The 23,440-nt window shown below is 42.0% G+C and overlaps 1 protein-coding gene across 1 annotated transcript in view; it reads right to left on the bottom strand.

Annotated features, from left to right (window-relative positions):
- Positions 1-1,600: 1,600 nt before the first annotated feature.
- The window catches only part of LOC120741009 (RELT-like protein 1), a 31,294-nt gene continuing 9,454 nt past the window's right edge, over positions 1,601-23,440 (bottom strand). Inside the window, exons 2-8 of the mRNA XM_040043596.1 lie at positions 21,389-21,586; positions 17,743-17,814; positions 12,040-12,094; positions 7,072-7,320; positions 4,932-5,063; positions 1,919-1,962; positions 1,601-1,840 (exon numbers count right to left, since the gene is read on the bottom strand). Of these exons, the coding sequence (XP_039899530.1) occupies positions 1,797-1,840; positions 1,919-1,962; positions 4,932-5,063; positions 7,072-7,320; positions 12,040-12,094; positions 17,743-17,814; positions 21,389-21,586 (794 nt within the window). The 3' untranslated portion in view covers positions 1,601-1,796. The remainder of the gene's footprint in view (positions 1,841-1,918; positions 1,963-4,931; positions 5,064-7,071; positions 7,321-12,039; positions 12,095-17,742; positions 17,815-21,388; positions 21,587-23,440) is intronic.

Raw genomic sequence — 23,440 nt, 5'->3', positions numbered from 1 at the left:
GTCCAAGGATACTTTTACCTCCAGACCAGTAGAGCCGAGGATAGAACCGCCAACCATCTGATTGGTACATGACCAGGATCACCATTACAGTATCACGATGGAAAAGCGTACATTTACATTTTTAAATATTGTATTTGATGACATAACAGCATCACATGAAACTCTGATATAACATCATATTTACGCTGATCTACGTTAGTGCAATGTTCCAGAGACGTCTTTGGTTTGGTGACCACAGAGCAAACCTGCTGAAATTATGGCCACAAGCAACATGATCCACTGTGTTTATAGGCTTTTGCCCACTCCTTAGAGGTTAAGAGCAAAGTTAGCCTGGCCACAAAAGTGATAGGATAAAGAGTGAAAATGAGTACACACCTCATCTTGCATCAGCCCATGGCACTAGGCCATCCTCACGTACTCACTTTTAAGAGGTTACATTCACAATAAGACTATTTCCTTAAAGATGTAACTCACTCAGTACTCTGCTCTGCACAGTAAACGATTCTTGATACAGTAAACAGAATGAATCACAGCACCTACCATCTGACCTTTGCCTCGACGCACCTGTGCGAGCACAAGCACGTTTAGAAACGAAAGGCACATCTCATTAGAAAGAGAAAATAAGGCTTACATCCTGGTGGGCCTGCCTGATAACATAATCCACAATGGATTAAACCATTTGTGCAGTATCTGCTCTCAGGATGGAATATATAAGGCAGCTCACGCTACAATACAATAAATCCAGGCTAAATTTAAAAAAAAGGCTTCGATAAATTAAAGTCAAGGCAGACGAAGTCAATAAGAAAACAAACAGCCTCATAAAAACCAACAGTTCATATTGAGGCTCACTACATCACAGCGCGCCCTTTTTACTTTAATGTGTTTTACAAAAGGTTTTAACTCAGAATGTGTTTCAGACATGTTCTCTATGCTAATATAACACAACACTGATATAAACTGTATTTTTGTTATTAAGGATACACTATAGCACAAACAAACAAATCTAGAGTGGGACCAGTGCAGTATGTGTATCAGCTGCTTTCAGTTTGTCTTTTAGGTTTTGCTTTTTCATTTTAATTTCTCTGTCACGGTGGGGGAGACCAAAAACGGAGCTAAAAGGAGTGATTACCCGGCTAGACTCCCAAATGTATGCTAATATCTTCTAAGTTGAATGTATTAGCAGGATGCTTGCACAGGACAAAAAAAAAAAAGAACAGAAATAACAGAAAACATCAGCGAGCGGCTCGTGTCTGAATATTTGAACCGATTTGCTCTTTGACCCGGAGTTCTTATTAAAAGGGACGATCAGGTTGACATGCACCTGTTTATATGATTGCAGGATGTGAGAACCTTGCTTTGGTCACGCCTGCTAATGTTCCCGTTTAGCGTCTGGCCACGATTCCTGTTCCTTCCTGTTTGGTAAATGGTGGTTCACAACTGGCTCTACCTGTTCCTGGGATTTAGTTCTACAAATAAACCAAGTGATGACGTGTTTAAAACCTCCTGTGAAACTGTAATGCACAAGCATCACGGACCAGTTGCTTTTTGAGGAGTACGACTGTAGTTTTTGGGAGGGACAGCGCTGGTCGAGCCTCCATCGTTTTTGACACTCCTGGGCGAGGCACTGCTGTCCAGCTACCATTTCAAGTAGACACACCTGAGCCATCTCTACTTGTAAAATCACCACCACCATCAGCAGCAGCAGCGCATCACTCCCTGTGGAGCGACAGGACAGGGGGACGATTCCCGGATCCATCTGTCCCTCCTGCACTGATGTTGAAAGTTCTTATTTGGGTTTAAAAAGTGTCCAGATGTTGCTCCTCTTCTCCTTTTTTAATAGCTGTAAGAAATATAAAAGAATATGTAAACAGCTCTGAAAAATTAAGACACGCGTGCAGCCGATGCAAACACACTTTACCTGGTTTTCTATCGTTTCCCCTGGTCCACGCTGTCTGTCTGCTCCTGGTAGAGAGAAAAATACACAGACTAATTAACACATTGAAACAAATAAAATAATAAAAAAATTATAAAATCCATCCAAGAAAGGTAAAAGTCAACATGAAAGCTGACAGAAAATGAAACAACACAGATGCTAAACGTTTTCTAAGGCTTCAAATTGAACATCTCTGGACGTTCTCTACCCTAAAACAAATTTGGTTAGGATGTCAATTCAGTGTAAGGCGCGTACTAAAGCCTGAAGCAAAGACTCTCATATTAAATAAGGATCTGCAGGGGATTTTTACTATGACTAAAGGGTGAACTCTTGTGAAAGACAAATTTAAGGAACTCTGCATCACAAAGTTTGACTAGAGTAACACCAGTCTACACCCTTTTGAAGTGCATCTTAAAAGGAATTAGAATTAGTCAAATAATTCATTAAACATATTTTGAAGCCAAAAAAGTCAAGGAAATAGCTTAAACTGCCAAATGGGAAACCAGGGAAAATAACAGCTAACATGAAATAAAGTGCACGTTATTGGTTCACAGTCATAGTGAAGAAATGTCACAGTCCGCTTACACTGTCAGGCACAGACAGCCCACTTTGATCGCTGTGGGCTGTCTGTGGACTGTATGAAAGAACCCTGTTAGCATTACTCTCTGGGCCTACACTGAGAAATAAATGAGTAAAATTACAGTAAATGTTTTGGGAATTCACTACCCACAATGTCCTGTCATTATAAAACACAGATGTTGTTTAGTTCACAGAAAATGTCCTATTTTATTTGAATATTATTTTTGTTATTATTTTACCCAAAATAATAATAATGAAAAACTTGATTTTTTTCATGTCATTTAATTGTTTATCTATTACTGGATCATGTCGGTGTTGTGTGAATGACCTTTATCAGCAGGAAAAACTGTAAAATTTATGAAAATACAGTTAAATGTTACAAATTTATACCCTCTTTCACATTTCCAAAGCTGTCCGCTGGGACAGAATGGAGTCTTTCCTGGGCCAATCCTGGCCCCGGGCCCTTATGTGTGACACCTTCTAGTTTAGTGCTTTGTGAGGTAGCCCTCATGTCTCGTTCATCAGCATGTGCAGCCAGTTTTAAAGAATGATCGTACTCAAAGACTTCAAACAAAAAAAGTGTTGAGGACTGTGCACTCAGTGTGTGGCGAGCTCACTGATCCACTAATGCAGAAGGAGAAAACCTCTCTCCTTTTCATCTCTGGCGTTGCCTCTGCAACTGATATTGATATTTCTGCACTTTTGTGTCTCTGGCAACATTTCTCAGAGAGTGCACTGTCTGTATATGGCTGTAAATATACAGAACATATACGTAGCTTTCTTTTTTTAAACAGCAACTTGAGCCAACTGCCCCCGTCAGAGCTGGTTACCCGTCCAGTTCTCATGGTCTGCTGCCAACCTCAATGCTACTGGAGTAGAGAACAACTCGTCAGGTTGCTGTTCATGTTTAGGCACATCGCTTTGAAGCCGATCGTCGGTCACTAGCAGACGTTCCAGTCTCTGGTTGCCTAGGGTAACCCTGTAAAGTATTTACCACCCATGTCATATGTCACTCGGCGGTATCTTTCACTCTCACTGGTTTTGCAAACGAGCAAAAAAACAAACACAGCCATGTAAAACAGAGTCGCGTGACGCTTAGGAAAAGCTGTTTACAAGCTAGCATCCATCAAGAAGAATGCTCACATGTGTGAATGAACATTAAATGTGATGATCAAGGATTCACCTTGATGGCTAATTTCACAGCAGGAGCACAACCACCCGATTTCTCTAAAGACCTTTGCAGTTTGCTGCAAAGCGCCTGAAAGACACCTTTTTTGTTGTTCACTGTTGTTTTGTTTGAAGAATATGAAAACACGTTATCTGCGAGGAAATTTCTGTTGTTTAACGGCAGCAACAGGACGACGCAGCTTCCTGTTCCTGTAAACACTAAATTAGACATCGAAAAGAGACGAGTGGATGCTGCTCACGATCACCTGGAGCACAGCATTTCATAAACCAGACTTCCTGTGATGTAAACAGAAGACAGCAGGCCGGAGGCTGGTCTTCTTTTTTTCTCCAGCTCTGCGTGATGAATTTTTTAAAGACTCGTTTATTCGTTTTTTTCTTACAGCCACTGCATAAACAGCATCAGTGAACAGAAACTAAAAACTGCTGTCCATGAATGCAGCTTTTACTCCATCTCATTTATTCTTATTGAAAATACTAGAAGTAATATTTCTCTAGTGCCATGTGTTTATATTTATTCACTAGAAGTCTCCATCTGGACCTGAGTGTTGCAGACTTCTACTGTAAGTGTTGCAGGCATTTTACTGACTTGTTACCTAAAAGCACAAAGTTTAGAGCCGAAATGACAGGGTCGCGTGTAGTTCAGTACCTTCAGGCATTTTCCTAAAGCTTTCCACAAGGGTTAGGAGTGTTCATGGGAATTTTTTACTGTTCTTCCAGAAGCACATTTGTGAGGTCAGACACTGATGTTGGATAAGAAGGCCTGTCTCACTGTCTCTACTCTAATTCACCCCAAAAATGTTGAATCAGGATGAGGTCAGGACTCTGTGCAGGCCAGTCAAGGTCTTCCACACCAAATTCTCTCATGTCTTTATGAACCTTTCTTTGGTGCACTGGTGTGCAGTGATGTTGGAACAGGAAAGGGTCATCCGCAAACCGTTCCCACAAAGTTGGGAGCGTGAAATTGTCCAAGATATCTCGCTATGCTGAAGCATTAAAGGGCTGAAAATCAGCCCCACACCATAGCAGTGATTTATAAACCTTTGGTAATGGAAGTGACTGAAACAACTAAATGCAATGATGTGGATGGTTGAGTAATATAGTGCATATTATAAAGAGAGGAATGTGAGATATGTGCACACATAAATATTTATGGATACATAAGAAACGGAAGCTCTTCTGCAGGCAAGACAAAAGCAGAAACAGGTAACATTTTTATCACACACACACACACCTGAGGGGACTTGAATGTTGGTCGACTCTTCGGCTCCACCGCTGTGGGCGATGCGGGACGCTCCCGTTAGAATCTAATATCAGCAGAGTTCGCCGCTCCCTGGCTGGTTTTTCACACTTTGTCACGCGGAACCTGAGAACGATAGAAGGGTTTGAATGTTTGTGCAGCCTGCGATCCAAATGAGAGAGCTGGTCCAGCTCTCAGAGCTGGCTCAAACCCTGTCCTTAAGCAGCTGACATGACAATGACTACATAGATACAGTAGAGTGTATGAAGAATCATATTTTTACCTAAAAATAAAAAGAGAATTTAGGTGGCAACTTCAGAAATATTATAATTTACATGGAAAAAGACCAGGTTAAAAACAGAAAATGGTCTGTTATTGAATGATCTAGAGACAGAAACTCAGTGTCATAAGCCATTCTTAGAGCCCACACACACACACACACACACACCACAACACACACACACACACACACACACACACACACACACACACACACACTCTTTCTTGGTTTCTTACTCACCTAAACATGACATCTCTCTCATCCGCCCACTCTAAAGCTTTAATTAAATCAGCAAATGAATATTTGTATCCAGGTCATGCTGACCCCTCTGCATACGGCGCCATTCATCTAAGTGCGCAAATGAAAAGAAACCTCTTCGCATCCCAATCAGCTCTCAGCGGGACATTGAGGAAGGCTGCGTGACGGCGAAGAGGCTGCACACTTTCCCGGCCTCACTGGTGGATTGAGAAATGGTCTCTTTACTTTAAACTGGATCTGGGACACAGCGGGACTAGATTTATGATGGGAGTACACGCCAGGATTTAATTCTCACTGTGGTGAATTCTTCTTATAATTACTGAAACTAAAAGTCTGGACATTGAACACAAACACAAGAAGAACCAGAAAAATTCCTGCACACTGCAGGATCATCGGGTTGATGATGAGGGTGTCCAAATTCCCTGCACAGACATTGTAAAAGATGGACATAGGTGAACCCGGTGGAGAAGTGCCTTAAGCTGCATTCTTTGCCCTCAGTGACCAGTAGGGGGCGACTTGTCCGCCTCAACAGCCCTCGGCTCTCTTTCTGATGCATTATGCGCTCAGTTGCCAGTTTCAGGTCAATACCAGAGCCAGAAAATAGGATTATGTTCATTGGCTAACAACTTTTCAATCAAAAGTTGTTCGCCAATGAACATGCAGTTTCTCACAGCTCAGTCAGAGCTGCTCCTTGCCATGTCCAGTTTCTAAACAACAAGCAGGCAACAGCGAAAATCCGCTGGTTTAAGAAGCATTTTTGCTAACACCATTTTATTTGCAAAAAACAAATGTGATGGAGAGGGGCGGGTCGCTCGCTTAAAAATGACTTGTCAGCCACAACTCATTAGCCAATAAGCATGTGATATCAGAAACTAATTTTCTTACACACTTCTACAGGACCAGAAATCTTTTTGGAACCACAGCTATTGCCATCTGGTGGCTTTAAGAGAGAATGCAGGTACTTCGGGATTGGCTTTTCCAACCTGAAGCTAGGTCATGTTTTATACTGATTTTCTACAAGGGGACCAAATACACATTCTTTCTGCAAGCAGCTTGATGTCTATTAAATTGTAAGAATAGCTCCTGTCATCGATTAAAGCTTTAGAGTTGAGTGAACACTCACTAATCAACATGACAGTCCTGGTGATATCCTGAATAAGATATTAGAAGTCTGCTTATTAATGTTCGTGTCTCAGTTTTGTGAGGACCTGTGCTGTTAACAGTGGCACGTGGAGCAGTCTGACCACAAGTTTCTGACCTCCCAGTGTGGTATCAAAGTGCATGAGATGCTTGTGCCTTTTAAATGAAGTGTGAATATTTTCGAGAGTTAATGTTTGATTGTTAGCGCCGTGTGTGTGTCTGTGTGCACTCAAGCCTAGTGTCCCTCTGGGGCAAACAGTGTGTCATTTTTCATTTACTTCTGCTAATTAAACCACCTCGTGATGCGATTCTGAGAACATTTTAAAGGCAGGAAAATCATCAAAAGGCAGTAATACACCCAGGCTTGTCCTTCAGTTATGATTCAAACACACACACACACACACACACACACACACACACACACACACACACACACACACACACACACACACACACCTGCCTACAGCCAGGACTGTGACCTCCACACAGTTACTGTGCCGCAGCTCTGCTTTGCGGGCTGACGGCTTCCTCATTAGCGGCCATTTCTTCTGGTTGCAGCGGGTGCAGATGTTCTTGTTGCCTCCCAGGCCCCCGATGGTGTGCAGGTGGTTACAGGTGTGCTTGGCTGCTCCCGGGGGCGCCCCCGGCGATACAGGTGTCATTGGAGGAGTGGGAGTGCCGGGGGAGGTGGGGGTGAGCGGAGGACTTGAAGATAAAGGAGGAGAAATGTGTGATCCTCGCAGCTCTTTCTTCAGATTGCCACTTTTTAAAAGCCTTCATGAATTAATTATACAATATTATTGTGAAATGAACTAAGAAATCTTTTATAGGTCAACAACTGTAAACATCCAAAATGTGAGGTAAGAGGAACAAACCCCAACACGAGCTAAAGACTTCAGCCCATTTTACCCAGAGCATTTAAGCTCGCTGAATTCTGCAGTGCTTCCCTTATCGCAGCCCGCCGCTGCAGAAATGACACATCAATATTTCATACTTCAAAACAATTACTGACAAGCTCTTTGAGAACAATCACCCTCAGTGATTATCTTTAAAGTAAAAATGGAAGCAGTTTACTGCGGCTGCAGGTGAAGTTTCAGACACACCATAAGTAAACAATTAGATAAGCCCACAAATAGAAGCAACGCAGACACGAAGGGTGTCGCGTCACATGATGTTTGTCTCCAGCTTCCTCCTCTGAGAGTTTCTTCTTCATTCACTCCCCGTGTGTTCTCACACCACTTTGCATTTAATCATTAGTTATTATTAATCTCTGGCTCTCTTCCACAGTGTGACTTTTGTCCTCCCTCCCCTCACACCCGGCCCGTCGCCTCAGATAGCTGCTCCTCCCTGAGCCTGGTTCTGCTAGAGCTTTTAAAAGTAGTTTTTCCTTTCAACTGTCACCAAGTGCTTGCTCAAAGGAGGCCATCTTTGTTGAGGGTTTTTTTTCTAATACTGTGGAGTCTTTACCAGTGCTGGAACAAAGTTACATATTTGAGTAATGCAGTATTGTAATTCAGTAATCATGCTACAGTTAAAATTACGTTGTGACCTGTATTACAAAGATTATCCGTGCCTGGCAAATAGAAAAGAAAAAAAAACCATGTGTACTTGCTACAATCAGCTGATTTCAGTTCGTGTGTGTCCAGGACAGGAACAGCTGCATTCCACTGCTTCAGCTCTTTGCAAGCCTCTGCACAGACAGCACGCTAACACTAAGCTAGCCAAGAACCCAGAGTGATGGTAAAGCCGAGCACATGCAGACCCCAGCCCAGCAGCCAGAGCCTGAACTTCAACAGGTAACAAAGGCAGTGATGAAGCTTAAAGCCTCAGCTTCTACCTCTTCATGTTTCTATAGTAGAATCAATCGTCATCTTTGCTTTGTGCTGATACCTGCGCTCATGGCTCTGGTAGCTTTGATAGCTGGGATAGGCTTCAGCCCCCCCCCCCCAGGACACTGATAAGGACAGCGGAAGAGAATAGATGGATGGATAAAAAAGGGTCTTTAGAAGAGAGTTGTTATTGTTGATGTTGATACTGCACTATATAAATAAAATTAAATCGAATTTAATGAGCACTATGTACTTTTAAGCCTCAACAAATCTGGTTATTGGGACATTAAAAGGCATTAAAGGCTTTCAAAAATTATTCCAAGAAATGTGACAGCTCATAAACATATGCAGCCACTGCAGATGGAGTCATTGGCCAATAATAGGGTATGAAATGTGATTTTGGTCCACCGGAAGAACAAAAGACACGATGTTGGAGATAAAGTGACGAGAACAGGGACTGCTGTGGAAAGATGATGAGAGGGACTAAAGGACGGTAGAGAGGTGGTGGAGGACTGATGGCAGGAGAACGGAAGTTAAGCACTGAAGCTGGAGAGGCAGATAGTGAGCCCTGGCGACACTACAGTCAGTCACTCTCCTCCTTGAAGCCTTTTCTCCATCCCTCTCTCCTGCTTCCTCCCTCTCTCCTTCCCCAAGTATCCAATAAATTACCCCCACCGATATCCTTTCTTCCCCTCCTATTCTGCCATCTCTAAGTGATCCACTGGCAGGCTGCCCATCCTGGCTGAGAGCGCATGAGAGAGAAAGACAGATGTGGGACATAACAGCAGGAGAAACTACCACAGAGAGCCATCTGAACAAAATGAAAAAGCGAAAGGCAAACTAGGGGTGGAAATATGTGAAGGAAAACATTTGGAGAGAGAACTGAAGAAGTGAGACACATGAAAGTGATGCTGGGGATTGTGTGTGAATTCACAGTTTTCTAGTTTTTTTCCCTTTTATGTATTTATATGTTTTTTACAGGACACTCGGTGTGACACAGCAGAATACCTCAGTACCTAATCCTTGGCAGATGCAACACGGCTACCATTTATCCACACTGTTTTCTCCCAACAAAAGAAAACACCTTTCCTCTCTTATCTCCTTTCCGCCCAGCACAATATGAAGCGGAGAGAGAAAGATGACAGCAGGAGAGAGAGAGATACAGAGAGGGGGGAAACATACTCCACTAACTCGATTTACTTAGACTCCTACTGTCACAAGCATCTCCTCCTCTAATCCATCTATCTGCCCAACTCCTTCTCCCCCTGTATTAGAGGCAAAGCACCACTACACTTGTTAATGTGCACTCCTCTGCTCATGGCTCTGTATGGACGGTGAGCGGTGTTTCCCCTGCACTGATTTTCTCTGTTGGAGGTATGATTGCTCCAAGGAGTAAAGACATTAAGTTACAGGCTTGCATGCGACCTCACCAAAATACGTCTGCTAGATTATAGAGGAGTATTAGGCCAAAGCCCATCATCCTGTGTTTGCTGGTTGGGGGAGTCCAGTTGTAACGCTATCAGCAGGAGAGCTACTGGTGCTCTAGCCATGGCTTGTTTCCCTGCTATCAGCAGCTTTTATTGCACTTAAAGCTACACAACAAGCTCTTATGAACCCCCAGTAATGTCTTTACGTCATCTCCACGCTCCACCGTGTCATAGCTCTTTTACGGGTGGTGGGAGACACTCCATATGCATTCAGGCCATCAGGTTTTATACTACTGGGTGATCCTGCTTTAGCTGCTTTAGCTCATAGCTGCCCAGTTTTCACATGGTATGCTAGACATGCCATTTAATCTCAAGAGCAGCTATTAGAAGTGATTTAATGTAATAATTCTTGTCACATACTGTATATAGTGTGATTTCTAGCAGACCAACAGCTTCGTGTTTTGTTAGCCGCAACACACGTTTAACATGGAGACCTGCTATTCAATGAATAATGATAATCTATGGGAAAAAAAGTATGTAGCAGAAATATATCTTTTACCACCATCTACGTTGTGAAAGTGAGTGATGAATACACAACAGTATTCTTTCCACATTTACTGGTCAAAACATCTTATGAAAAACATTTTGAATGTTATTTGAGGCAGCTCAGATCAAATGGCTAAACAAGTTTTGACTGCCGATTCTTTAGTTATAGCTTTTATGCTGTGGTGACCTTCAAAAGTAAAGTTAATTCAAATAGTCCAAAATGACCACCAAATAAGGAACTTCAGGTATTTCATAGCACTGCTAAGTGGCAAGACTCAAAGGACTTTAGCTAGCCAACTTAAGCTAACTTAAGCTAGTTAGCATTATGTTATATAAGTTTCTTTGTATTTTCAACTGACCCTAAAACAACTTAAAGGTTTTTAAAACAGGAACTAGATTTCTATATTTGCGACATCAAGCTAAAGCTAATACCAAACAAAAGTTTAAATCAGATTGGAGTTTGCTTGGCAGCCTGATTTACACACAAGGGGAACCACAAACAAAGGTAACATCACATTTCAGATTAGAATGGCCCTTTACTATCATTGTACATGTGCAACAAAATCTAATATTTATTCTATTCTATTTTCAAACTACTTTTTATAGAAAAGACATTTATGATGATCAGTTTAGTTGTCATAAAACTGTTTTAATAATGCTACATATTACACATTTTTTTAACTGTATAAATTACAAAAGTTATACAGCCAATATGCTAATAACTCAGTTTAACAGATTAGACACTATATATATTAAATACCTTCTAAGGTTTACTAACTTCAAAAGTTACTCACTTATTTTGTCAGTTAATTTAATTTAGTTCAATACCATTTTATTCATATAAAGTCAATTCACATCAATAAACACATCAAGATGCTTTGTATTGCTTAGTCAAGTCCCTTCGATACTAGAGAGAAAATCCCAACAATCCCTTTTGGCCAAGCACTTGGTGACAGTGGGGAAGAAGAACTTACCTTTAAGAGGAAGAAACTTCCAGCAGACCCAGGCTAAGAGCGAGGCAGCCATCTGCTAAGGCCAAGTTTTTGTTAACCAACAATTAACTGTGGATTTGATCTATAAATGTCTATAGTTCGATATTTGACCAGAAGTTCAAAGTCTATAGTGAACATTATTCTTCTAACAAGTGGTAAGTGACTCGACTGACTAACCATCCAAAGCTTCTGCTGTTCTTAAGCCTCCAGCATTTCTTATATTTTCACTCTGTTTAATTACTTGATTTTACAGCCAAGAATCTTATGAGGAAATATGTCAGCAGCTCCAGTTACTATGTTTTAATAATCCCACAATACAGTGAAGTGGCGCACAGTGGCTTTTTGGGAATGGTCCCCAGCTACGTGTCCCCAATCGGACCCTGCCAATGTGGATAGGATCAGGAGGAAACTGTGGCCTCATTGCCTTGACGCTTCTTGTCCTGCTCTGCATGCTCTCAGTTCAGACACACTCAGACACAGAGTCTCAAGGAGGCTTATGGTGCCACCTGGTGGTCAAACCAGTTAGTACACAGAGTCTTTGCCCAATTAATTTAAGATGAGCCCAACAAAGACAGAAAGCCTTTTTAATAACAGATGGATTTGTTCTTCACAGCGTGAGATCACACTTACCCATCCGAATCAATGCTGTTTTCATGAATCATGGCATTTAGGGCATCAGAGTTTGCTAAAGAGGGAGAGAGAGAGAGAGAGAAAGTTATACGCTTATAAAGACGGGGGGGAAAAAAGGGAGAGAGACGGGAGATAAAAGTCGTGTTGGGAATTAGTGAGGAGTACGCTCCAGTGACTTCAAAAGCAGAGCGCTTATTGAAAGATGGCTCGAGCAGATTAACTCTTTAACACAGCGAAACGGCACATCACATGCAATCACTGAACACATAACAACTGTACACAGAAGACCTCGGCTGGGTGGGAGGAATCTGCCAGATCGTGACAACTTTTGTCTGGAGCAAAGTTGCTTCAGAGTGTGACTCGGAAAAGTTTCAAACTTCCACATAACCGTCGAGAACGCAGCCTTCGGAGGTAAAGTTTGAAAAATTCTCACAGTGCGCACGATCAACAGCGCCCGACCTCTGCTTGCAGACAAAGTAGCTCAGGCGTAGATTTACATAATTTGCTCCCAGAGACACATTTCCCCAAGGCCAGGCCTCGATGCATTCACTGACTTCACTAACAGCCCGCTGTGTACACAGATAAAGAAATCTGTGCAGAGTTTGTGACAAATGAGCTGCACACACACAAGCAAACACAGATGACTCATGTAGGTGGACGTAGGAGTTTCATGTTAAGATTTCACATCAGCGTTCACAAACGTCTGCCTCAAACTTCCTCCTCGTGTCATGAAGGAAGCCTCGGTGAACGGATGTTAATTTTAGTGCAAAAACATTATCTACTTGTTTTTGCCAGAAGAAGGCCCTAGCATGAGTAGTGGTCAGAAGAAAGAAAATAAAATGTTGGCATATTGTTGGTTCATGCACAGCTCTCTTAATTTCAGTCCTTCCTTTTCTTTTTCAGTCATTCTGTTGTAGATTTGCTACTGTGGGATCATAGTGCATGACCAGTTTGAGCCAAGCTTTAGCTGTCAGACAGACGGCCTCGCATTAGAATAATTTGGTATTCAAAGGAGTTCTTGGTCGACTCAGTGGCTGCCAGGTGTCCGGGTCCTGTGGCTGCAAAACAAGCCCAAATCATCACCCCTGCTCCACCGTGCTTCACAGCTGGTATGAGGTGTTTGTGGTGATATGGTCGATTTGGTTTCCTCCAAACATAGCGCTAGCTAGGTCTTGTGGTTTTTTAAGATGCAACTTTACAAAGTTAAACATTGTTGTCATGTGCTTTTAAGAAAGAAGAGGGTTTCCCCTGGCAACCTGTTCCGTTTTTCTATTGTAACTAATTGTAATTGTGTTGTCATGAACTTTAACATTTAACATGCCAACTGAGGCCTGTGGAGTCACTGTGGGGTTTTTTGTTTTTTTGTTTCTCTGAGGGTCTGACCTCAGACTGAATGACTGACAGCTGAATGTTTTCCATTTGTTAATAATCTTTGATGGATATCAAATTGTTTGGAAACGCCCTCATAACCCTTCTCAGACGGATGGACAGGAACAGTTGCTTCTTTAAAATCGTCATCCTTCCTCCTTGCTACTGTGCTAACAAATAGTTAAACACACCTGAATGCTCCAGAGCAGCAAACTATCAAAACCTCTGCTTTTATAGAGGCGCTCACACTTGCTGATGGTAAATTAATCATGTGTATTTGACTAGCAGCAGTTGGCTAACCTCTAAACTCGTGGAAGTAGTGAACTGTGTACTGCTCCTGAATTTTAGCTTAATTTTTGCTAACTAAATAATGACACCCACTCTGGAAACCAAGTGAAACTAACCTGGAAAAAGGGGTCACTATGTCATCACTTTAGAAACGGATAATGTTCCTTTACGTCTTTTACAAAGTAAACTTTTGGATGAAAAAGGATAATTTTGAGGAAATTATCCTTGTAGACGTTTTTGTAACCCTTTACAAAACATTCCCTGAAGATCATTTTGAAGATTTCAACTTCAAGGCAACTTTCCCTGAAAGACTTTCTGAAATATTCCTAGAACATAATCTTGAGGTTAAAAACATGCAGTTATGTGCCTAAATGTGAGGTATGTGACACTGCCGAAGCAAACTGCAGTAAACATTTCAGCAACTCTTTAGCTTTCAAACTCTCAAACATCTTCTTCTCTTCTTTACTTGTCTTAATAGTGTAGCTGAGTGGTTCTTAAACTGTGGAGTGGGACCCACTACTGGGCGTGGAAAACCAGGTGGAAAATATAAAGTGAAATTAACTTCAAATAATGAAGAACTTTACTTTTAAATGATATCTGACCAACAATACCAATAAAAATGAGTAAAGTTTTTCCACACTGTACATGTTCAAGTACTTCCCACTGGTTGCAAACATGGTAGTGACTTTTCCTTTGTTTGATCAGTAGAGGGCAGTGTTTTCCTTTGTCTGATCAGCCATCAGAGCGGTGCACGCTATAGCATTCAATTCCTCCTCTCTTTATTTAGACTGAAACGGCTGTTGCTGCAAAAATGTTGAGTGGACACAACAACTTCCTGTTTTCATTAGAGAGAGAGGGAAAAAAAACAGCTACAGAGATTTCTTTTTTAAATCTTAACCATCGGCCAAGTTTCCATCAGTTGAGCAATGTTGAAGGGTGAGAGAAGGTGTAGTAAAACAGATATTTATAAATAGAGAGCACAATGACGTGCTGACTCCACAGCAGACTGACAGCGTGTAGGCGAGTCACGATAATCAGAATCCTACGAGCATGACTGCTTCATAAAACAGCCGTGAATCAGCTCAGAGCAAACGTACAGCTCAGGACAATGATGGCCAGTCACCAACATGGGACGATACAGCCTTTGTGTATCACAGGATTGGGTCAAAGTGCGATATTGAGTTACACTTAAAGAATCAATAGTGACATGGCACATTTTCAACTCTTATATGATATAACTTCTTATAGATGGGTGCTATACGGCAGCGGTTCCCAACCTTTTCTGCACCACGGACCGGTTTAATGTCAGACAATATTTTCACAGGCCTTTAAGGTGTCGCGGATAAATACAGCCAAAAAAAATGATATGACCAAGACAAAAACTGTGTTATTTTGTAAATATAATAATAAACGTCATTTCACTGTGTAACTGTGTAACTTTATTAGCAGTGTCCTCCAACAACATTGAGAGTAACATCCTCCTCTCTGCCCCTTAATGCTCTCTGGTCGCTATGGTAACGTGTAAATATTTCTTTAAAATACGACACACAGCTACAATTCGGGAAAAGACCCAGGGAAACCGAGTTAACAATAAAAACCCTGAAAACCATAAATTTCACACCTCAACTCTCGAGACTCACGGACTTCTTTAAAACAAAAAATCATATTACAGTGGAACCCTGACTTACGAAATTAATTCGTTCCCGAGGGTCTTTCGTAAGTCGAAGCACCCATCGCGCGTTTTGACTGAGGCGATGCTGAACGATAGGCTATAGGTTAATTGCTAACTAGAACAACAATACGTCGTCTAAGTGGAACAGCGAAGCGCAAGTACTGAAGCCAAGGGGTTGTCACATGATTCGGAAGGCATTGCGGGCATTGTAGGCTCAGCCAATCAGAGCCAGCAGATTTTGTTACACGGGCATTTTGCCGTAACACGGGCAAAAATATTGCCGCTCAGTGCCTTCGTAACTTGAATTTTTCGTGAAACGGGGTATTCGTAAGTCGGGGTTCCACTGTATTATTATTATTCATTAGGCAAATATGCATTTTATACCAAATTTGAGCCGGCACACTGGAATTCTTGTCAGTAATTAATTAAGCACAACATTAAACCAGTAAGACTAATTTTTCGTGTTCGAGAATTCAAGTAAATAATTGTCTCAGTTATGGTGGCGTTCTGATAAATGTGTTAAGCGCTGTGTCCTGCTACCAGTACGTTTGGACAGTGGTGTGAGGTAACAGTGTTGGTGGAAAGTTTGAGCAGCGCTGTCAAAGACCGAGTCCTCTGTCTGCCCTCAACCCTCCAAACACCGGGGTGAACAGCTACTTTTCCAGCCTCTTAGACTACACACAGCGTCCTAACAGCTGGTGCAGAACGCTGCTAACTTTTACTGTATAATCTTCAAAGTATAACCGTCTCTTTCTTCTCTTTCCTCTCCTGCCTCAGTATAATTCTCTGCCTTAGCATTTAAAAGCCTGTTTTGACTCTTAGTTTGTACAGACATATATCCTGAACTCAGACTGGGCTCCGCAAAAACACTTGAATAAATCCTTTTGTCCTCCTCCGCTGCAAGAGGTAGTGCCACTTCTGTGTTAAACACCTAACTCTTAAAATGCTGATCACGGCTAACGGCAAATAAATGTCTCAGCTGGTCTGTTTGTAGCATGATAGGAAAAAAATAGAAAACCTATGAAGTAAATATTTCGCTTGAAAAGTTCCAGATTAAAAATGACCTAAAACTGAACTTTAGACTGAGTCATCTGCATTTTTTTCAACTTTTTAAAAAGACCATATCGTGAAAAAAAACCCCAAACAACCCCAAAACATTTTTGTTCCTTTGCCCTGTGGTGCTAGTTGCCATCCATAGATCGGTGTGAGATGCCAAGTTTTGGAGCCATCAGCTGTCTTCTCTTGAACATAATGGAACTAAATGACACATTTCTTGCAGCAATGTCTCCTTGCAGAAGCCATGACCTGGTTACTAAATATATAGGAACTGCTGTCTTTCACCAGTCATATCACTGTGCACAAGAAAGCGTCCATCTACCTGTGAAACGAGGCTCAAGCTGTGACAGGATGGAAACACTGCTCAGTCCAAAAGAAAGAAAATAATGCTATCGCTACCTTGTGCATTTCTTTTTTCCTGAGTAACGGGGTCGTGACTTCTTGAAGAGATGCTGTTTTCTTGAGCACAACAACGCAAAGTGCTCCTGCAATTTAGTTTCATTTTATTCACAAGCAGGCAAACATCTACAGCCAGTATTTACAAAACCGGAGCAACTCAAAACGAAATAATCAAGATGGATAAACTGCTCTGCAGGCCAGTGGGGGAAAAAATGTGCATATTTGACTTTGGTGGGGGTGAACAAGTGGAACAGGGCGTCTTCTATTACATGAAAGCATCCTCTCTTAAGGAGTCAAGTCACAGACAGCTGTTACCCTTCTTTGAGTTCAACATCGCTTTACAGTTATGGGAAGTTTATTGGTGCTGTGGAAAACAATCCACACTGTCAGTAAAGACATACGATGCCACAAATCAAGCTGGTTTGAGTTTCGCACAATGCTGCCATCGATCCTCGTCTCTGCTGCTGCCGCGTTTGAACGCAGCTCAACAAAGGATTACAGAGGATAACACGCTACAAAGCATTTGCAGTGATTTATCATGAATTTAGCTTCCTGCAAAGGGAAGGAATGGGATGAAATCGCAGATGAAACACTCGTGTGACTTGTACTCGAAAGCGTGAAAACACCTACGTCATAACAAATGGTCTCAGATTCTTCTCCCGTTGTCCTGAATGTGAACTTCCACTAAAAGCTTCATTTCTGAGCCAGACTCGTCTGAGAAAACACACACGGCTCAGAGTCCACAACTGACTTCCTTCCCGAGTAGCGTGTGACAATGTACCAAACAATAATGCCAGCTGTAATCGCTTCAGGGAAGGAGGACAAACAGGGGCCATTTCCCCAAAGTCACAGGTTCACACCTTCAACCAGAAATGACAGGTGCTCTTATGTAAAAAACAAACAAAGCCTTGAATACATACCTTCATTTTTCATGATGTAGTGGACAATCTGTCCAACCGTGTCATTGTAGTCACTGAAGGTGTCATTGAGCTCTGGAAAAACAAACACACACGAATAGAAACATCAGTATTATTAGGCACTGAGCTGAAGGGTCGCCCGCTACAGAAACATGATACATGTTGAAAGAAAGTCAGCCTCACATAACTATGCCAGGCACTGAGGAGCAAACAACTCCTGCAGATTTCCACTGTTTAGTTTTCTACATCAGTGAAAACGGAAAAAATCTCCAAAGTGAAAATCCTAATCTTAATCAGACACTTAAATCACCCTCACCCAGAATTTTAACAAAGGCAACGTGGCTGAAGCTAAAGCTATCCAGAGCTCAGAGCTAGCCACAAGCAGCCTCGGTATGAGCAAACGATCAAAGCAGTTTTAAGGAAAATTATGGAGACGAGCAGAAAAGAGAAACTGGTCCATGTAAGTGAGTAGTGACAGCTGGGGCAGGCGGCATCCTTGAGTTGGATCAGAGGATAAAAAATGGATGGCGCTTCAGTAAATTTTCATATAAAAGCTGGTATTTAAATCGTGGGTAAGTAGTGGTCAGCAATAAACAAATCAAGGCTGGTAAAAGCACAGCACCAGTTCAGTCAGTGCAGTCTCCTGCTCATGCTGCACTGAACTAATTCCAGTCACTTTCTCCTTTACTTTACTGTACTATACACATTACACACTACGATGTTGTGTGTAGAGTATGCATAGAGAGAATTAGAAGCGCAGACTTTAGTAAAAATACTCTCTTCATGCATGTTCTTCTATTCTTGGCTTTACAGGATGGCACAGAGAGAAGTTAGTGGATTTCTATAACTTCTCAGGAATAAAGCTTTGTGTTTGTAAGAAGAAGAAGAAAAAAGAAGAAGAAAGTCTGCTTAAAGGGGAAGGTGGCCTTAAAGGAAAAGGAGCATTCAAAACAGCAAAGTAAAGCCGAGCTGATGCTAAAAGCCTCCGTACAGCTAAAGGGACGGGGAAAATTCACAGTGGATTTTTTGTGGCCCTTATACCATATCGCACTTTGATCCATTGTTGACATCAGAAATATGTTTTAGCACAACTATAACGCTTCTGTGGCAGATGTTTATCGACCACACACAGAGCTAAAATGGTCCTTTTGAGTGATTATTGCCAGGAAGAATCAATGACTGTCCCTCGCTCACGCCGTCCCCGGACGTTACTTCCTGCCATTTCTCAAAAGGAAATTGTCCGATTTCTATAATATTGCAAGTTCGTCGCAGTAATCATTCAACTATGCAGAACAAATCCACTGGTCAGCACACACCCCTGTGAGGCACTTCCTGGAGTTTCCTTTTGATTGCTTCCTCAGTTTTTCCTCGCTACTGATAAACATAAATTGGAATCCTCTGGTATGCTGAGGCTGACTGCGAGCAGGAAACCTGACACTGAGGAGGAAAAAAAGGGAACACTTGACTGACTGACCGAGCGAGGCCGCAACACAAAGCAGTGTTGTGTTTTTGTTCTAACGTACAATAGGGTAGGGCTTTTTGAAGAAACAAACACACACAAACAAATAGATGGCCGGGAAAAACCCTAATGGACTCATGACTATTGTGTTGCCAGCAGCAGGAGCTTGCACTTACTCAATGAGCGAAACCCGCTTCACGCCTGTACTTTTCCAATACCAGCTCTTGACGTAAGAAACTGAGTTGTAATTCACACAGTTAACTGGAAAGATTAATGGGAATGGTGGGGACATCATATGTAAGGGAAAATACTGGCGTGCGGTGCATTGCGTGATGACAGGAAGTTGGACAGCGCAGCGTAAACAGCTTATTCTTTCCATAACATTTCTCATGCCTGCGACAGAGCCAGGGTGATTGCAGAGATTTCACATATGCGCTCAAGAATTACTAGAAAGACAGACGAGCAGGCACGGCAGCTGTAGGAGGAGGGAAACTGAGTGAAGTGCGCACACAAATCCCACAATCCCACCTCACTGAACTCCACATGAATGGATGAAGGGAATGCTAAAAGTCTTCCTGGTTTCTGCTGGCCTGCTTCCAAATAAAATGACAGCCCTTCTAAAAGTGCACCCCAACCTCCAAAAAAGCATTCCTAAGCTCACGTTTGTCTATTTCATCTTCTGAACGCATAAACACCGAATAACGTAATAAGTTCAGTCTGTCTATCTGTTATACAGGAAGAGCTTGAAATGCTATTGCTTTGAGAAGCCATTCACGTCACACGCCACCGCCTGCGTCTACGTTAAGTAACACACACGAAGTAATTAGATTCAGGAATGTAGTCTAGGGTTGAAAGCACCAGAACGAAGGTGATTTCTGCCTTCTAGACGTCTTATTACCACATGACAGGCAAATGGAAAAGTTCACATGGGCCGATGACTAATTTGGAAACTTGTGCAAAAAAAAAAAAAAAAAAATCCTCTGCTGTGCGACAGCATCGCAGTGGATTTACTGAGACGTGGACAGGCGTGATCATAAATACTTTAAATCCTTTAGATTATGAAACAGTTAACGATAGTATTTATGACGAGCAATGCGTATTTACGCAGTGCCTCGAATCATGTGGACGTTGGATGAGTAAGGGATTTGAGGTAAACAATGCACACAATAGAGCCTCTCGGTTTACAGCTCTAATCGCGCTGCCAGCTCAACATGTCATGAGACCTGAATCACAGTCTCAAGCTGGAAATGGAGCGTCAGCAGGGTCCAAAAAGATGACAAATGTTTAAAACAAAAGAAAGGGGAAATAGAGACAGCGGGTGAAGAGAACTGATTTCATTGTTTTCTCGGTTGTGCAGAGGCTAAGCTAAAGGACCGACAACACTGACACTGCCTGCAGGAGGCCGGGTACGCCTGGATCGGCATCATAGTCATGTTCTGCTACTGAAACTGTGAAGCCAGGTCCCAGTTTTGAATTTGGGAGACAGACACAATCTCTACATTTAAGATTAGGCTTGAAACTTTCTTCTTTGATAAAACTGACAGTCAGGGCTGAATCAGAAGCCTCCCTTTGTTATGCTGCGACAGGCTCGGTCCGCTGCGGGACTTCACGTGACACACTGAGCGGTACTCCTCCACTCACCTCTTCCTTCAAACTGCCTGCGTGTTTATGCATCACTGCAACATATCATTACATTTTTGCCCTCTGTCTCCCTCAGTCTGGGTTTTTGTCCCTGCGCTCTCTTTTGTCTTCTCTTTCTTTTCCCCCTCCTTTCCCCCGCATCCGCCAAATGATCGAGGCCCTCCCTGAGACTGGTTTTGCTGGAGGTTTCTTCCTGTTAAAACTGGGTCAAAACTAAATTGAATCTGTAAGGCTTGTTTTAATTTCACCGGTCCTATCTTTGACAATGAACTGGTGTTACCTTGGCTTGCCTTATTTAAAGAAGAAAAAAAGGCCCTTTTGTTACTGAGAAGACACATCAGCAACACAACGACACAATGTAACAATCGTCTTTGCCCTCCCTCACGTCCACTTTTTTTAATATGAGCCTGGCTGCGGGATAATCTTTGGCTTGTATTGTATATAGGCGATGGATGATTTAAGCCTTAGACTCAATAAAAACATAAATCCAACGATACTGTCAAATTTCTCAGAACCTCCAATGACCTCCCAGAATCTCTGAAACCTTACCTCCGCCCAGCTCGGGATCTTTGACCTCTTCCTTACACTCCTCCTCGTCATCATGGTCTGTGGTGCACCGGTAGCCCTTCCTTTTCAACACATGACAGATCACCACACCGAGCAGGCCCAGAAGGAAGAGAATAGGCACCAGCACAAAGGCGATGTAGTACGGATTGGTCCCGCCGCTCGTTCCAGCACTGTTACCAGCTAGAGGATGAGAAACAATTTAAATAAAAATTTAAAAAAGAAAAAAAAAAGAAGAAGCAGTAATTCAATACATTTTTGTAAGGCGGCGCAGAAAAACAAAACCCTTGTCCTCACAGCACCTTTCACTGCAACCTGATCTCTACAAAGGGTGTGAGGGGAACACATGAAGGGTGAGCCGAGCAGCTGATGGGATTCAAATGTTATCAGCTGCAACATGAACTTGACGCATTTACAACTTTGAGCACGCATTTAGGAAGCAGGCACAAACTTCAAAAACAAAAAAGCTGTGAAGAACACTGGGAATGTTTTCCAAGGTTTTTAGTTTCTGTCTTCGACTGGGTTTTTTTCCCCCCTTTTATTGATTTATTTCTGAGTGAGGGAGGAGAGCAGGCACTCCTGTAAACCAGCTTTACAAGGGTCCCATAAACTGTGATAGCAGTCAGTCACATGTTTTATTTAAGATGACTTTAATGCATGTTAAACATAACAGATGTAACCCAACCTGGGCGTAGCGGGCAGTTACATCATCAGACAGACTACAGCAGAAACCAGACGCAAGGACCACAAACATCTCACCATTTTAGCTCAATCTGCCTCTGCTCCCACTCCTACCTGCCTACCCGGGGGTCTAAAGTCCAGATTATTGGATTGGGTACAATAAACATCTCCTGGGCTCCAAATCCTGTACTTTCAATTAAAACAACAAAAATATATTTTGAAGATAAAAAAAAATTCAGGAGGTCTTGCCACTGTCATCCAGGGATGTCAAACTCACTTTACATCATGGGCCACACACAGCCTACTTTGATCTCAACTGGGCCAAACCAGTTTACTACACATTCAAACCCTGAGACGTCTTCATCTCAGAAAAAAAGAAGTGCACTTTCAACAGAATGTCTCCGTTTTTCTACATGACAAAGAAATATTGCTGCAGTAAATCAAGGAAACCTGTCAGCAGGCCATGCACATGTATTCCTTACATTTAAATTGTAAGAAATAAATGTGCAAAATTTAAGAAGATGCGCTGGTAGCTCGATGCCCAGATTTTCAAGTAATTATAAAACAAAGTTTTTGTTCTTCACAAAAAAAAGAAAAAAAAAAAAAATGTCCTTTTCCCCAAAACTGTGGACTTATTGTAAAAAACAGACATTTCTAAAGTAGATTGTGAAAAACGGGCACCTATCTGTCATTTAGTTGTGTATCCATTACTTAATTACTTTGTTAAAAGACACAAAGATACCACATTTCCTCAAACAGTAACATTTACCTTAGTGGTGGTAGGCCTGTACTTGAAGCAGGTAAACGGTGTTAATGTTTACCTGATCTAAGTAAGTTTTTACTGTAGTATTCACATGATAGCAAGTGATGACTCTTCCACCGAATGAACTTATAAGCTCACCCAAAGCTCATGGGGAAAAAAATTGCTTAAAAGTCATAATTCATTGTATTTACGCTGCACGGTCAACAGAGGACTGCTTGCACTAATCTGTGACAGCAGGGATGCTCATCAAACCAGCCACCCACTGCACCCATGGTGTCACCGCTAATTATGATAAATAAAACACACCATGAGTAAAATAACTTTTAACCTGACTTCCATTAGATTTGCTGTTGCAAGTACAAAACAAGTCCCTTCAATTCAATTCAACTCAGCTTATATATCACCAGTTTACAACAGCAGTCACCTCAAGGTTTTTATTATATCGTAAAGGTAAAGACGCTACAATAATAGATAGAAACACTGGCGGTCACATCACCCCCTATGAGCAAGCAGGAAGAAACCTCCGGCAAAACTAGGCTCAGGAAGGGACAGCCATCTGCCACAACCGGTTGGGGTTGATGGGAGGGGGAAGC

The sequence above is a fragment of the Simochromis diagramma genome, unplaced genomic scaffold (genome assembly GCF_900408965.1).
Source record: "Simochromis diagramma unplaced genomic scaffold, fSimDia1.1 OVJJ01000656.1, whole genome shotgun sequence".
In the NCBI taxonomy this organism is placed as follows: Eukaryota; Metazoa; Chordata; class Actinopteri; order Cichliformes; family Cichlidae; genus Simochromis; species Simochromis diagramma.
The sequence above is the reverse complement of the archived record's forward strand: the minus strand, read 5'-3'. Positions and strand labels throughout refer to the sequence as shown.